We start from the raw sequence: 13,790 nt of genomic DNA on the forward strand, positions 1-13,790 counted from the left end.
CCTCCTCCAGAAACATTCCTCTCAGTCGCTTTGCAGGGCTCTTGTGCTTGGTGTGCTGGCAGCCGGGAAGGGGTTGATCTTCTAAGCCTCCCTCCATTGTTCCCACCTCTGTTTGAAAGGTCTGCTCTCTCGCAGTGCAGCTATCTATTCATCACTGGTTGTTTAGCCCATGCTCCCTACAGTGGTTTAGCCCCAGAGCAGACAGAATAATCCCGTTTGGGTTTGAGCCTGTCTTCCGTAAAGTAACATTTTCTTTACAGAACACTGTTTTGCCCTGGGATTCCTGCCAGTTAGCTGCATCGATAACCAAAGGATTGGTTCTTTGGAAGATATTTTACTGAAGCTAAGGAAACACATCTGGGAGGGAAAAGGTTTTAGCGGGACACTTTGAAAAGAGGCCTGTTGCATTTTTAACTAAATATCTTTCTTGGCCTGCCCACTGGAAGCTCAGCCATCCTTGGAGCTCTCGGTTGCTGGGTAAAGCATCACTGCTTGTAATGCTTTCCCCCAGTACTGAAGTGGCCAGTGGTAGATGGACACAGCTCCATCCCATGGAGTTTGGGCAGGCACTCATCAACATCGGCCTGTCGCTGCCTGGAACAGCAGGACATCGTGAGAGGCCTGGCAGGACATCGTGGCTCTTCGCAGGTAGCCCCTCACAGCCAAGGAGGTGACATGCAGGCTGGCGCCCGGGCAGGGATCCTTGCTCCATCACCTCGAGGTGCTGCAGCGCTTCCAGACCTCCCTAGCGTGCAACACGCACGTTGTACCCAGGTCACCCACACTGTGCCAGGACCGCGCCACGCAGGTCGTTGTTTTCTAACGGAGCGCTGTGCACATTTTGTCAAAAAACATCCCCTGGCGCCGCAGTTTTTCCGGGGCAGATTGTGGCTTTTCCTTTCCTTGCCACAAGGAAACTTGGTGTCCAGCAGGGCAGGTCGGGGTCTTTGCGGTGACAGCAGACACCTGCAGCAGCCAGGCCGATGGCTGTCGGGCATGGCCCGCGGGCGCAGCCCCTCCTGCAGCAGCCCCTCCTGCAGCAGCCCCGCTCCCGCCAGCGCCGCCCTCCCGCGCAGCGCGTGCTCACTGGGAAGCAGCGCCCGGCCGAGGATGGGGCGGGGGAGAGGGAGTCTCCCACTCCCCCCGTGCCGAAGACGCTCGGGTGTTTCCGTCGCTTTCCGGCGCCGCCGCCTTTCCCCGCCCTCTCGCCGCCTGCCTGGGCGCCCGCACTCCCGGCGGCGCGGCGGGAAGAGGCGGAAGATGGCGGTGGGGATTGGCAGGGAGGCGGCGGCTGCAGCGGTTCCGCAAACGAGCCCGTCGGCAGCCAGCGCCAGAGCCGGCGCGGACCGCGGCTGAGCAAGGAGGCGGCTGTGGCTGCGCCACCACCGCCCTCCCCGGCGCCGGACCCTCCTCCTCCTCTCATTCCCTCCCTCCTTCCCTCCCTCCCCCTGTCGCCTTCCCCGCCTGCCCCGGCCCTCCGCCCTCGCGCCCGACCCGGCATGGACTCTGGCGCTCCGCCGTGTCGTTGCCGCCGCCGGCGCTGAGCGGGGCCGCCCGCCCGCCGCTCCCGGAAGCGGGGAAGATGTCGGACACCAAGGTGAAAGTTGCCGTCAGGGTCCGGCCCATGAACAAGAGAGGTAACCGGGGTCCGGGGGCACCGCGGGGCGGGGGCGGCACCGGGGCGCGGCGTCCCCCCGCGTTCTGCCCGGGCCGGCGGCAGGACGAGCCCCCTCGCCCGCCCCCCGCCGCCGCAGCCCCTCGCTTCCGGGGCAGCCGGCGGGGGCCGAGCTGCCCCGGCGTGCTGGGAGAAGGGGGGTGCGCTGGCTCGCCCCGGCTACAGCCCCCCGCCGTGTCGCCTTGCAGAGCTGGACCTGAATACCAAGTGCATCGTGGAGATGGAAGGGAACCAGACCGTGCTTCACCCGCCTCCTTCCAACGCCAAGCAGGGAGAAAGGTAAAATCCCGAGTCGCCGTGCCCCGAGTTAAAGCCCGGCCCCGGCTCCTCCGCCTCGCCCTCGCAGACGCCTCTCCTGGCTTTGTCAAGGGTCCCCAGGGTGTCGCTCGGTGCTTTTCGGGGCTGCGGTGGGAGGGAGAGGGCAAGAGGCGAGCGCTGACTGGGGCCGCTGCGCTGGGCTTGCATGCATGGGGAGTAAGGGTAGGCTCTTTACCTGGCTTCCTGGGGGAGTCGGGGGTACCCAGTGTGGAGACAGAAGATCTCTGTTAGTCTCCCAGGTTTAGAAGTTGATTCTTGATGGACTGCTCAGGAAATAAACTGTTGAGTAGCTAAGGACTTAAGACTGTGTGTGCTGTTTTCAGAAATTTCCCTTGAGTGTAGACTGTTAACAACTTGGTGTAACCTGTGGGGGAACAAGAAGCAGAAGCTGATTTTTATGCTAGTGATGGATTTTTTTTAATATAACTTTGTTTACTAGGTTTTAACCTATTTGCATTTGAAAAGGCTGTAATTGCTAGATCCTTTATTAACTCAGTGTTGTTCTGTGAAGTAGCCTATGAGAATATGCTAAAATAATTTTGAAATCTGGCATTTAGTTGTGATGCCCTAGTAAAGAATACCCTTGGAAATAATCCAAAATACCAATGCACTAGACTGTAAAAATAGATCAGAACAGGAAAAGATTTCTTTCCTTTGAGGGAATGTGGGGAAAGACAGGGAGGTGCAAGGGAAATAGTTACGTTGTGTTCTTATCTGCTCAGTTACCTGTTGACTGCTCAGGTTCCGATGATCGGTTAAATGCATTTAATGCCAAGGAGTGGGAGATCATTTGAACAGGTGTGGAGATTTTCAACCTAGCACCTTCCTACTGCTTAAGCCTTTTTTAAGAATATTTTTGATTCAGTTCATAGTAGTTATGAAGAAACTATAGTGAGAAAATATTTTTTTTCCAAAGATGGAGTATCACGTTTTTATAGCTTTCCAGCAAAAAAGGTTGAGACCTTTTCTATTTTTATATGCCCAAAGTGTGAAGGTGCTTCTCACTCATTAACCCAGGTACTCCAATATAGCTGCAATCACACCAGTTTATTTTAAATCCAACTTCCATTGTCTTCAGAACCATTGTTGTGGCTGAAGTGCTGGCCTGGGTCTTGAAAGATGTATGCTTGTTTCCTTCTTCTTTCAAAGATCTTTGTTTGATCTTCTGTAAGTTGTGCTGCCTCTCTGTTTCTTAATATCTCATCTGTGAAATGGAAATCTTGGGGTTTTTTAAAAACTATTCTGTTTTAGAATGGGTTTTTTTTCAATGAACAGGAGTTTATTGAAGTGTGTATATAGCTTCCATCACAACACTGCTTTAATAAGAATAACAAACATTCAGAGTGAGTGGAATTGACCGGTATGAAACATAAAATACTCATAGAGTTTATAGAACAAAAACAGAATTATGATTTAAAAATCACTGTTTCAATAGACTTGAGAGACTAAGGGCCAAGTAGTTTAACGAAGCAGAATCGCATAATGTGTGAATTTTGCTTGTTGTGCGCACTGGCCACAGGTATATAGTGAAACTGTCTTTTGATTCTGTCTTTTGAGAGCCTGTGTGTCTTGTGTTTATCAGGCTTTAATATCTTATATAAAATCTATAAATTCTCTTGGTTGGAACTGGCTTGTGTTTCTATGTGGAGAGCCTTATGGGTGAGCTGTGATGCTTGTGTGCGACCTCACCATCGGCAGCTGTGTTGGCAAGGGCTAGCTGTCCTCCTCACAGCACAGTGTGAGGCTGGAATTTGGCTGGCTGCTAACTTGTGTGTTTGAAACAACTGCCAGATGTGTTATTGGAAAGAACAGTCAGAAATACTGATCAGAAGTAACCCTCATTAGAGCAAACAGATAGTTTGGGTGCCTGCTTAATGGCAGTTGTTGTATGTAATCTGTCGAGATGTCTAATGGGCTTTCTAGAGCGTCATGAACGTCCTTACGTTTCCTTAAGTACTAAACTGCTGATTTATATTTTTTACGCAATATAAATAGTTTGATTTCTCGTGATGAGAAATGGATTCTGTTCTTCTATGTGTACCCACCATAAAATGTCTGTATAAACTGGCTCTGAATTGCTGAGTAGTTGCTGCTTGTACTTGGATTGATGCCTTGGCAGGGTTAGAGATGTCAAACGGATTTTTGGTTTTCTTTGTGTAGCTTGTTTTTATATAGCTTAACTAGATCTTTCTTTCAGAGCAACCATGTCATTGCAAAAATGATTTCATTTGTTAGGGTGATTAATTGGTCTTTGTTCTATGCATTATTTTAATATTCTGTTTAGTCTTACCTTTCCCTTTTTGCGTTTTATCTTTTTATATGGAAATTTCCTTTTTCTAGCTGAATGGAAGTACAAGTTTGTGCTGCATTTTGGAATAAGTAGCCTTCTAAAGCAAATTTGGTTTCCAGGGCTTCTTTTTTTAATTCAGCTGAAGCCAAGAGACTATAGGGTGTAGGGAGTAGAATTCAGGACCATGCTCTTTATTTGCTTTGTTCTCTCAGTTATAATTTAAAAGGTACTGACAGAATTTTCTAAAGTAAAATTAGGAAACTCTTTAATAATTATAAGATTATAAAATTTGCTCTTGGAAGAACATCCAAGCTTAGGAAAATCAGATTTTACTACCTTTGCCTGTGCTGTAAAGAGTTCTTGAATTAAATCTAAATTCAGTTGCATTATTTTAATTAGTCTCTAGGCATTGTTAAGGATAGCTCTGAAGGGTTTTAGATGGGCAAGTAATGCTAGTTTTACAAGTGATGTAAAAGGCCTAAAATCCCAGACAGTGGTGTCATTTGTCCAACTTTCATTATTGTATTAGAGGTAAAGTTATAACCATAAATTAGAACAGGATTCTGACTGCATCTTCTAACTGCTAGACCACACAGCACTCACACTGTAACAAACAGCTACAAAATAGTAATTATTACTACATGCAAGTGTTCTCTGTCTTTTTATAAGCAGCAGGCCTGCTGTTGCCCACAGGCACATGTTCTAAACATGTGTTCTAAACACAGTGTTCTAAACTAATGAAGGAGGAAAACCAGAACATAGTAAAACTGAGCAGTCTGAGTCTGAAAGGCACAGGAAAATCTTTATTGACTGAAATAATAGGAGACAGAGTTCAAAAAGGAGTGGTTTTCATTAGCTGCTATCAGGTATAATCTCTGGTGCTGGCAGTGTTTTTGGAAGTTCGTTGTTGGACTTCATACCTTTAACCCTTGTTTTCTTTTACTGCTTTTTAGCAGTAGTTTCCCTTAAATCTGCTGAAGTGTGCTTGTGTATTCTTTTAGTTACCTCTTCTGTCTCTCAGACATTTCCTTCCCAAACCAATATAGATTTCCATTTCTTCCCAAGAAGAAAGTTTCTGGGTACTCTCTGATTTTTCTCCTGTATTCACCTGGGAACCTGAATTTCCTTTCTCACAGTACACTCTTCACAGCAAAAAAACCTGTTCTAACTTACAGTCTTTTAGAAATGGGTGTTATGTTTCAAAGCCAGTTGAATACATCCTGCTGTCCTGCTATAAATAAATGTTTGTATTTGGTTATTGGCAACAAGGTGCAGTATTAAAATGTAACTATGAGATAATTAGAGTATGGAGTCACAGGCAATCTTGCAAAATTGTTGAGTAATTTTTTACAATGGAAATTTCACATCTCTATGTCTATTAAAGATCTGACTTTACATTACCGATGTTAATTTTCTATAGGACAAATAAGGTCTTGCTGGGTTGGTTCTTCTCTGTTTCTGATTGTTAAAATATGCTTTCCTTCTTTCCTTCCTTTCCTTTTAGCTACACTTTTTAACACATAGGATCTGAAAAGTTTTATTTTAATTCCCTGATAACAGTTCTTCATGACTTGATTTTTCCTTTAGTAAGCAAAATATTTGTCTTGACAGAAATAAACAAGGAACCATGGAGACAGTAGAACTGAAATGCTATTTTATCTGTATTTTTAACTGAAACACAACTTCATTTATTGGGCAATTCATTCCTTTAGAGCGCAGTAGCCTGTTGCAAACTTTGCCTCTATAAAAATCTTGGAGCAGAAAATAAGAAATGAGTCCTCAGACTGTAGAGCTGAACTTAAAATCTCACTTTTTTTCTGAAAGTACTTTTCTTGCCTATCTTAACTCTTTAAAAAATACCCCAGCATGTTATGACTTGTTTGTTATGCCCTCTTCCATCCTTGTTTTGATAAAAGTAGCACCAAAGCCCAGTTCTACTTAAAAAACCTCTTCTTAAAATGCTAAATGACTAAAGATTTCAGAATATATGGGGACTTTATTATTTTTTTTAATAGGTTTAAGCTGTTTAATAAAATAAATAGCTGGGACCAGATGTGTGTGTGTGTGTATCTAGTTTTTGTTCGTCATAATACTTTCAAAGATTAATATCTGAAGCACAGATTTCATCCCTAGGCAGCTTGTTTCCGGAAAACAGCTGTTGCTCCTTCTGCTTTGGAGACAACATGATTTTGGATAGTTTTTAGTACACAGTCCTTCCCGTGGTGGTTGTGGTACTTCATCAGTTTTGATATGTTGCTTTGAGTAGCATCAGAGATAAGAGAAGAGCACTGTTGGAGGCCTTCCTGATAATGGTAGCTTTTTCAAACTGAAACTTCTGGAAGCTGAAACAGGACAGCAGCTAATTAGTTCCCTATCTGAAGGAATGACCAACAAGATCATGTGTTTGTGTGAACTTCAAATCATCATCTGTTGGAGGTGGATCATAAAATAGTAGACGGCAGCAACTTTTATCTTTGCAGGAAATTGTAAAAGTGATCTAACTTTGACCTGTCTAACTTTCCTGTTAGACATCAGTGTTCAGGATGTGTATTGTTAGCTTTGAACCTTGGCAGAGGAGATGGATTTGAATTATGAAATGTGCAGTTGGAAAATGTCATTTTGTAAGCTACTTTTGCATTGCTTTAAACCATTCATGCCTCAGATGGGGCTGAACTCGATGCAGTTCCTTGAAACTGCTGTTCTAAAATTCCATGTAATTTGGAACACAATGAGACACAAACTTGTAGTCTGAAATACTGAGTGGCATGGCTCTTGGTTCTTCCTGAGGTGACCTGAACTGTGACTAAATGCAACATCCATTATTTTACCATGTTTATAAAAATCTAGACTGCTGTTAAGACCTTGTGCTTTGGTCTTTACCTGTGATTGCTAGAGGAAGCTACTGTTGGAGGCTGTTGGGATTGTGGGTAAGCAGCCTGTAGTACTTAGCTGGCAAAATTTCAGAACAAAAATAGATAAAGTGTTTGAGGAGAAGGAAAATGGTTCTGAGAATGACCATGTTTAGGCAATTATTGCTTTGTAGCCATTCTCTGCTTTTGGACTACTGAGTATTATGTTCAAATATTTCTGAATAGAACACAGTCGAATGAGGTTCAGCTTCAAACCTATCCAATGTTTGTTTTGCTGTGTTGGAAGTACCTAAGTTGTGGTACATGAAAATATGTATAAAAAGATCAGTAGGCCTTAAGACATGGTTAGCTTCTGTGTTTAGAAGGTACAGGTATGCATGCACATGTTTGCTTCTGCAGCCGGGGATGTGTTTGAGCTCTGGATTACTAGTCAATATGTTGTCTATTGAAATGAATTATGAATTTTAAAAAATCGCAGCTCTCTTAAAATGGAGATTTTTTTTAGTCCTTTTTTGGGGGATGTCAGGACTAAAGGAGAAGTTTTATTTTCATCTCCTTACCCCTTTAGTGTAAACAGAGACAGCTGTCTTGTTTTGAAAACAAGTTTCTCTGCTCTGTTGTGAATCTAATAGGTTTACTAAATGTGCACATGGTAGGACTCCAGATTCCTAATTCACTGTAATTTTATCACTAAAAACCTCAGAGTTAAGTGATGCTTGTAAACATGTTGTGACCCAGGTGTTGGTTAGTTTCAAGATACTTCAGGGAGTGCTTGAGAAGTCCCAGTGCTGCAGAACCTGAGTTCAGAGAGCAGCAGTGCACAGCAGCTGCCCTTCCATGCAGGTCTGTGTGCTGAGCAGAGCTGGTGTGAATCTTGGCACAAAGTTTCAGTGACAAAGTGAGTCCCTTCTTGGTCTGATCAGGCCTGCAGGGCAGCATAGGCAGGCAGGCAGCTGTTGTTCAAGCATTCAACATGGTGGTACTTCTAGTAATAAGATTAGAGCTAAATCTTTAAATTGATCCATGCACTTGTTGCCATTGTGTTTTTAGACTTTATCAGATTTGCGCTGCTGCGTTCCTCTGGTGCAGACTGAGTAGTGGTGGCTGCCTCTGGCTGCGGTGCCAGTGTCTCCTGCACGGACAGACTATCCTTAATGATGGGAAAGTAGTGCAGTGCCTTTGCTTATTTGTCCCGCCCTGGGCATGGTTTGAATCTATTAATGGAAACAATTACTGGTCGCTCTGGTGAGATGCCAACTCCTGCAGCAGTGCTGTGCAGATGCTGTTGCTACACTGAGTAATTTCTGTGGTTGTTCGGTGTTTTGGGAGAATGTCTGTTACTGATGGCAGGGAGGAAAAGGCTCTTTAAGGAAGTGTGAAAGTGTTGGCTGGAGATAGTGAGTGCAGCTGACAAAGAAAAGACCCCTGCTGTGCAGTGATGTGCACCACAGGACTCAACTCTCCAGTTAACTTGTGACCCAAAGCACCAAGTTAACTAAAACAGTTGTGTCCTTGCCTGGAAGTAATGTTGCTGTGTGTGCTAGTTATAAGAGACAGTACAAGGGACATATGTTTGTCTAGCCAGTATCTGACTTTGTAGGTGGATACGAAATTGGTCATCAGAGTTTGAGGTTTGATGGAGCTTGGGGTGATCATGTGTGTCTTTGTGGTCCTTCTGTGTGAAGCTTGAGATGAATGTTTGCTGGGGAGTGATGGAGGAGCTTGGTAAGTTACCTTAGAATATCAAGGTCAACCAGAAAAATGCATTGCTGACAGGAGTTGGAAATCAATGACTTGAGCTCAAGATACCCATGTTGATGAAGAGTAGGAGTTACACAAGCTGTTTGCAATGCCAAAGGAAAGAGTCCCTTTATGTAATTTCTCATTCTGGGGGAAAAATGAGTAAGTGGCTTTCTAATGCTGTTGTGCTTGGTAAGTGTTATCATCTGTAATTCTGGCCTTTATTTTTTGATAGTTGCCTTCTAATATATAAATAATAGTTTAAAAACCAAACCCTCAGCCATCAGAACATCCATAAATTCATAACCATGTCTTGAACTAGTATATTCTTTAGTCATCAGCCACACCCTTTATTTGGCATTTTGTTCCATCCTAAACAGAGACATCCTCAAGCACGTACATGCTTACCAAATACTCCTACATTGTCTTTGGATAATGTGAAGCTAGTGGGCTTGTAAGTTGAAACTTTTTCAATAAGAGGTAATTTGAATGTTCTGTCTCATTTCCCTTGGATCACTGTAGGGAAATATGTGCAGTCACAGCCCCACTTGAAGTCCTTAGCAGCTTATCATCCTATAGTGGCTTAGTTGTTAATTGTTATAACTCAGTTATAATGTTGTAACTCGGGACAGAAATTTATACCACAACTACTGTTTTGACAAATTAGGCCATGAATATATTTTGGTGCTTATTAATGTTACAGTGCTGATTTTGAGGTGCATTAGTCAGCACAGCAGCAGAAAGGTGTGCCTGAAACATTTCTGGGTGCTTGTGTTAGTGCGTGATAACTAGCATGGTTAATGATGATGCTGCAGAGGAGTGCAGAGAGGCTCACTGTGCACAAACAATAGGTTCTGTATTTACTTGTTTCTTAAAATCTAGTCTTCACCAAGCCTGTGCTGCTACCTCTTCATGTTCAGTAACAGCACAGACAGCAGGGTAGTAGTGACTGACTTGGAGATTCATGGTTTCACTGCATCTTCTTTTTGCAGTGTGTATGTATATTCTAGGAATTTTAAGCATTTCATAAACGTGAATCAAAGCAGCTGCTGTGGCTGGAATGGCATGCTTATCTCTGCATGTATTTAGGAAGATACTGTTCCATATGTTTAAAAAAGTGCCAGGGTACATTATGAACTGTAAACTTTCTATAAAGTAACTTGATGCTTTGTTTTAAGAACACTTTGCTGAAAATGTCAATACTTGAATTTTTTTTCTGAAATTTTTTTTGGTTTAGAGAATATCGTAGACTCACAATGAAAAAATACACATCATATTTTATTTTTTGAGCTTACTTTTTTTTTGGTTTATTCCACAGTCTCTCTTTAAACATAGATGTCAATCCCAAGTAAATAGTGTACAAAAGCCTCTAACAAAGATTAAATTTTCTTCTAGTGTAAGGCTTCAAAATTCTAAATCTGTCTCTTGAGCTACTGCAATAGTTTCTCTAGGGTTAAATGCTAGTATGTGGAACTGTCTGTTTAGCTTAATAATTCTTACATGATGACAAGGAACAGCAGATCTTAGATAAGAAACTGGAGGTTTTTATACTTCTCATGTGGTTTCCACTTTCTTTCTGACTTCATTATTAAAATCATGTCCAGTGTAGCTGAGGTGGCCTTTCATAAATTTGATTCTTTCAGAGTTGAAGCAAAAAGGATCGTGTGAGGTGGAACGGGTAATTTATCTGCCAAACAAATTGATTTTTATGGTTACTGGCACTGTCTGCAATGTAATTTTTAAACTTCAGAGTTCTTATTATTTTTGAATATTTACTTAAAATTCAGTTTTACTTTTTCATTCAAAAGCCCAAGCTTGTTTTACAGTTGATAAGCTTTTGCTAAAGATAAATCAACAGAAACCATTCCAGTGGAGGCACGGAGCTGGTGGAAGTTTTCTACTGGCAAAACTGCTTTATAGCTCTGAATGAGTGGTGTCCTGGTTTGCTTTGGAAAGTTTCTTTGTCAGCATCTGTCAATGTGAGTTTTTTAGATACGCAGTGTGATGCGAGTCTGCAGCACTCCAGACTTGTTTTGGCTCAGAGTGCCACCTCCCTGAATGATGCAAGTCCTAAACATTTTGATGAGTTTTGGTATTTTTTCCTTCCTGTCATACTGTGTTGTCCTTCCCTATTTTGAGATACTTCTCAATTTTTTTTAGACTTCAAATATGTTTTCAGAAAATTTTATCTAGCAAAATCAAACTGAAAAAGAACTTGGCCATTTGGTAAAATAGAGAAATGTTCATTTATTCACTGTATATAGCTGAAGATGTTAATACATTACTTATATATCCTCTGAATGCCCAGCAACAAGTGGTTGAGTTTGAATGTTTTCTTTAAAGAGAACTGTGCAGTTATGTGAGGGAGTAAGCAGAATGTATTTGCTGACCTCCTGCACCTTGCTGTTTTATTACATTGAGACAAAAATGTGGTTCTGGAAGTTTTGTTCTAAGTGTGTAATGGAACATCATCCCAGCATTCATGCTTTGCTGTTTTGGAGCTTTTTCCTGGATCCACAGCAGATATGCTATTCTGAAACAAACTCTCTGGAAGGCAAGCTAGTAGTTTCCATAGTGCCCATTAAATTTGAAAAGAAGGAACTTCTGAATAGTTGTAATTCTTCTGGTGTAAATCTAATCCTTGTACCTGCGTTTTTGATAGCGGTGCCCTTGAGAAATGCTGCTTCAGTATCTGCAGAGAAACTGACACATAAGGTAACCCAAGAGATGGCTTGTTAATGGATTTGCTGCTGATGTGGTAGAATATAGGGAAAGGATACTTGGGAACCAGGACAACAAAAGGCAAAAGAGAGGTGCAGAAATGTTTGCTCAACAACATGATGAAACTCCTTAAAGTGTATGTTGGAGAAAATCAAACCAATCAACAACCTCTCTTGCTCTCCCTCCCCCTCCCCCAAAAACCAAAAAAAGCTTCTTTTCATCCTCCTGAAAAACTGGCATTCTCTGGGGTGGTGCTAGTCTTCATGGGTGTTCTGGTTGAAATCCAAGTTGAAAACAAAAAGGAAGATCAGTTATTGTAAACAGACCATTGAACACTGGACAGCTTGCTATGTAGCTTCCTTGTCAAGAGCTTCCAACTCCTTAGAATGTTTGTTGTTTGAGGTGTTTGTAAGATTGTAGCTATGTTCATGGCATGTTTTAGTGCATGGTTGTAACCCATATTTTAACGCTGAATTTTTACTGTTTATTACATTAAATGGCATGTATGACAATCTTTGTAAAGTGACTGTGAAATAATCTAATGGGAAACAACTTGTGTGTCCATCAAAAGGATGATGAAAGTGTGTTTGAAGATGGAGCATTTAAGTGTTCTCCTAAAGTCCTTTGCAGTGGAACAGTAACTTGAATTTTTAATAAATTTATTAGGTGTTCTGTCTCTCTTAGCATTGAAGTTACATGACTGGATTCCCCTTTACTGTCAGAATTGCTGTATACTGAAGGAGGGAAACATTTGATTTTCCCATGGTAAAAATTAGAAGTTAGCTCTTGCCTGTTCTATTTTCAAGTTCTCAGTGTGATGTGGTGGATGAATACTGAACCTGGATTAACATCAGTCTAATCTCATCCCTTGTTTACTCCTTGGGGCAGGCTGCATCTTCTCAAGTAGTTTTTGATGTTTCAGCTTAGCAGATGTGAATGTGACAGTGGCAGACTTTTTGTCAGAAATGCTAATGATGTGCAAGCTTTCTGTCCTTGCTGCCATCTACACTCACAAATTGAAGTTTTGTGTATGCTCTGAGGAATGCTGTGTACCTCTGTTTGGAATTTCGGGATGTCCTCTTGCAACTTTGGGCTAGTTTAAACCCAGAAATGCAGATTGGCAGTGTAGAGCAGGCTGAATGCCCTTAATGTTTTGCAACACACATTTGTTTCTGAGTTAGGGTTCTTCTTTTGTGTTGTCTGACCAACTATTGGTTGCTATTTCAGAATTTCTTACCTGAATGAGGAAGAAATCCATGGCTCATGTAGATCAAATAGACTTTGAAAACACTCTTGTACTCACATGACCAAGATGTAAAACTAGTTTTATTAAAATCTCTTCAAGCCAAATTGATTTTAATCTGTCATCCTTTGTCAAGGAAGATGTTGTAGAATGACTTCTGAAGGATCTCATGGTTCAAATGTTTTTCTCAAGGTATTGTCATCTTCATCCTGGTTCAAAAAAGACAGAGGCAAGTGAATCGCTCACATAGTGACCTCTTGCCTGCTTGCCTTTACTCAGATGGAAAAGGGAAAGTGGAAAATGGGTCTTTGTGGACTTTGAAATGGGGTATTATAAAATGGACTTACAGAACTGAACTTTGAGTGATGAATTTTTCGTCAGCAGTGTGTACCAAGAGAAGAAAATAGAAATAGAAATACTGACAACCAGCAGTTGTTGTGTAGGAAAAGAAAAACTAAAATTAGCTAGTATCATTAATTTCAAGAAACACTTAAGTTAAGAGTCTGACAGTCTGTTGACTAGTAGCTGTAATGAGCAGTATCAGAGTTGAGTGAGCTCAAGTAAGTGTTTGGTTTGACTAGGAAACTTGCATATTTTTTCCAAATAATGGTGGAAATACTTTGTATTTGAAATACTTTCATAATTATCATTCTACTTTGCAACCAAAATAGAAGAAAAGTTATATATTTCCTGCAGAACTTTTCCTCTTAACAGAAAGAGCAAAGGCTGCTTTATGTTGGTGTCCTGTGGCATGCTTGTTTGGGTTGTTTTTGGGTAGTTTTTTCTCTTAAAATACTGTTAACCTAAGAGTATTTGAAATGGAATACTTGCCTTAGCTGCAGCTTCTCTTGTAGCATGCTCTTTTACTTACATGTCACGTCTCTTTTAGTTTCATGTCTCATCTCAGGTGTAGTAGATGAAAATAAATTAAGC

General features: G+C 41.9%; 1 protein-coding gene across 6 annotated transcripts in view; it reads left to right on the plus strand.

Annotated features, from left to right (window-relative positions):
• The first annotated feature begins 1,081 nt into the window (after positions 1-1,081).
• Positions 1,082-13,790, plus strand: part of KIF13A (kinesin family member 13A) — a 105,398-nt gene continuing 92,689 nt past the window's right edge. For 2 of the 6 annotated variants that reach the window (XM_085051783.1, XM_085051784.1), the window contains exons 1-2: positions 1,084-1,637; positions 1,864-1,954. In XM_085051783.1, the coding sequence (XP_084907909.1) occupies positions 1,583-1,637; positions 1,864-1,954 (146 nt within the window). In that variant the 5' untranslated portion in view covers positions 1,084-1,582. Of the gene's footprint in view, positions 1,638-1,863; positions 1,955-13,790 lie in introns of all 6 variants that reach the window. The other 4 variants (XM_085051781.1, XM_085051782.1, XM_085051785.1 and 1 more) reach the window with 4 other exon arrangements.

Source organism: Lichenostomus cassidix, chromosome 2, assembly GCF_008360975.1.
Source record: "Lichenostomus cassidix isolate B80296 chromosome 2, HeHo_3.0, whole genome shotgun sequence".
NCBI lineage: Eukaryota > Metazoa > Chordata > Aves > Passeriformes > Meliphagidae > Lichenostomus > Lichenostomus cassidix.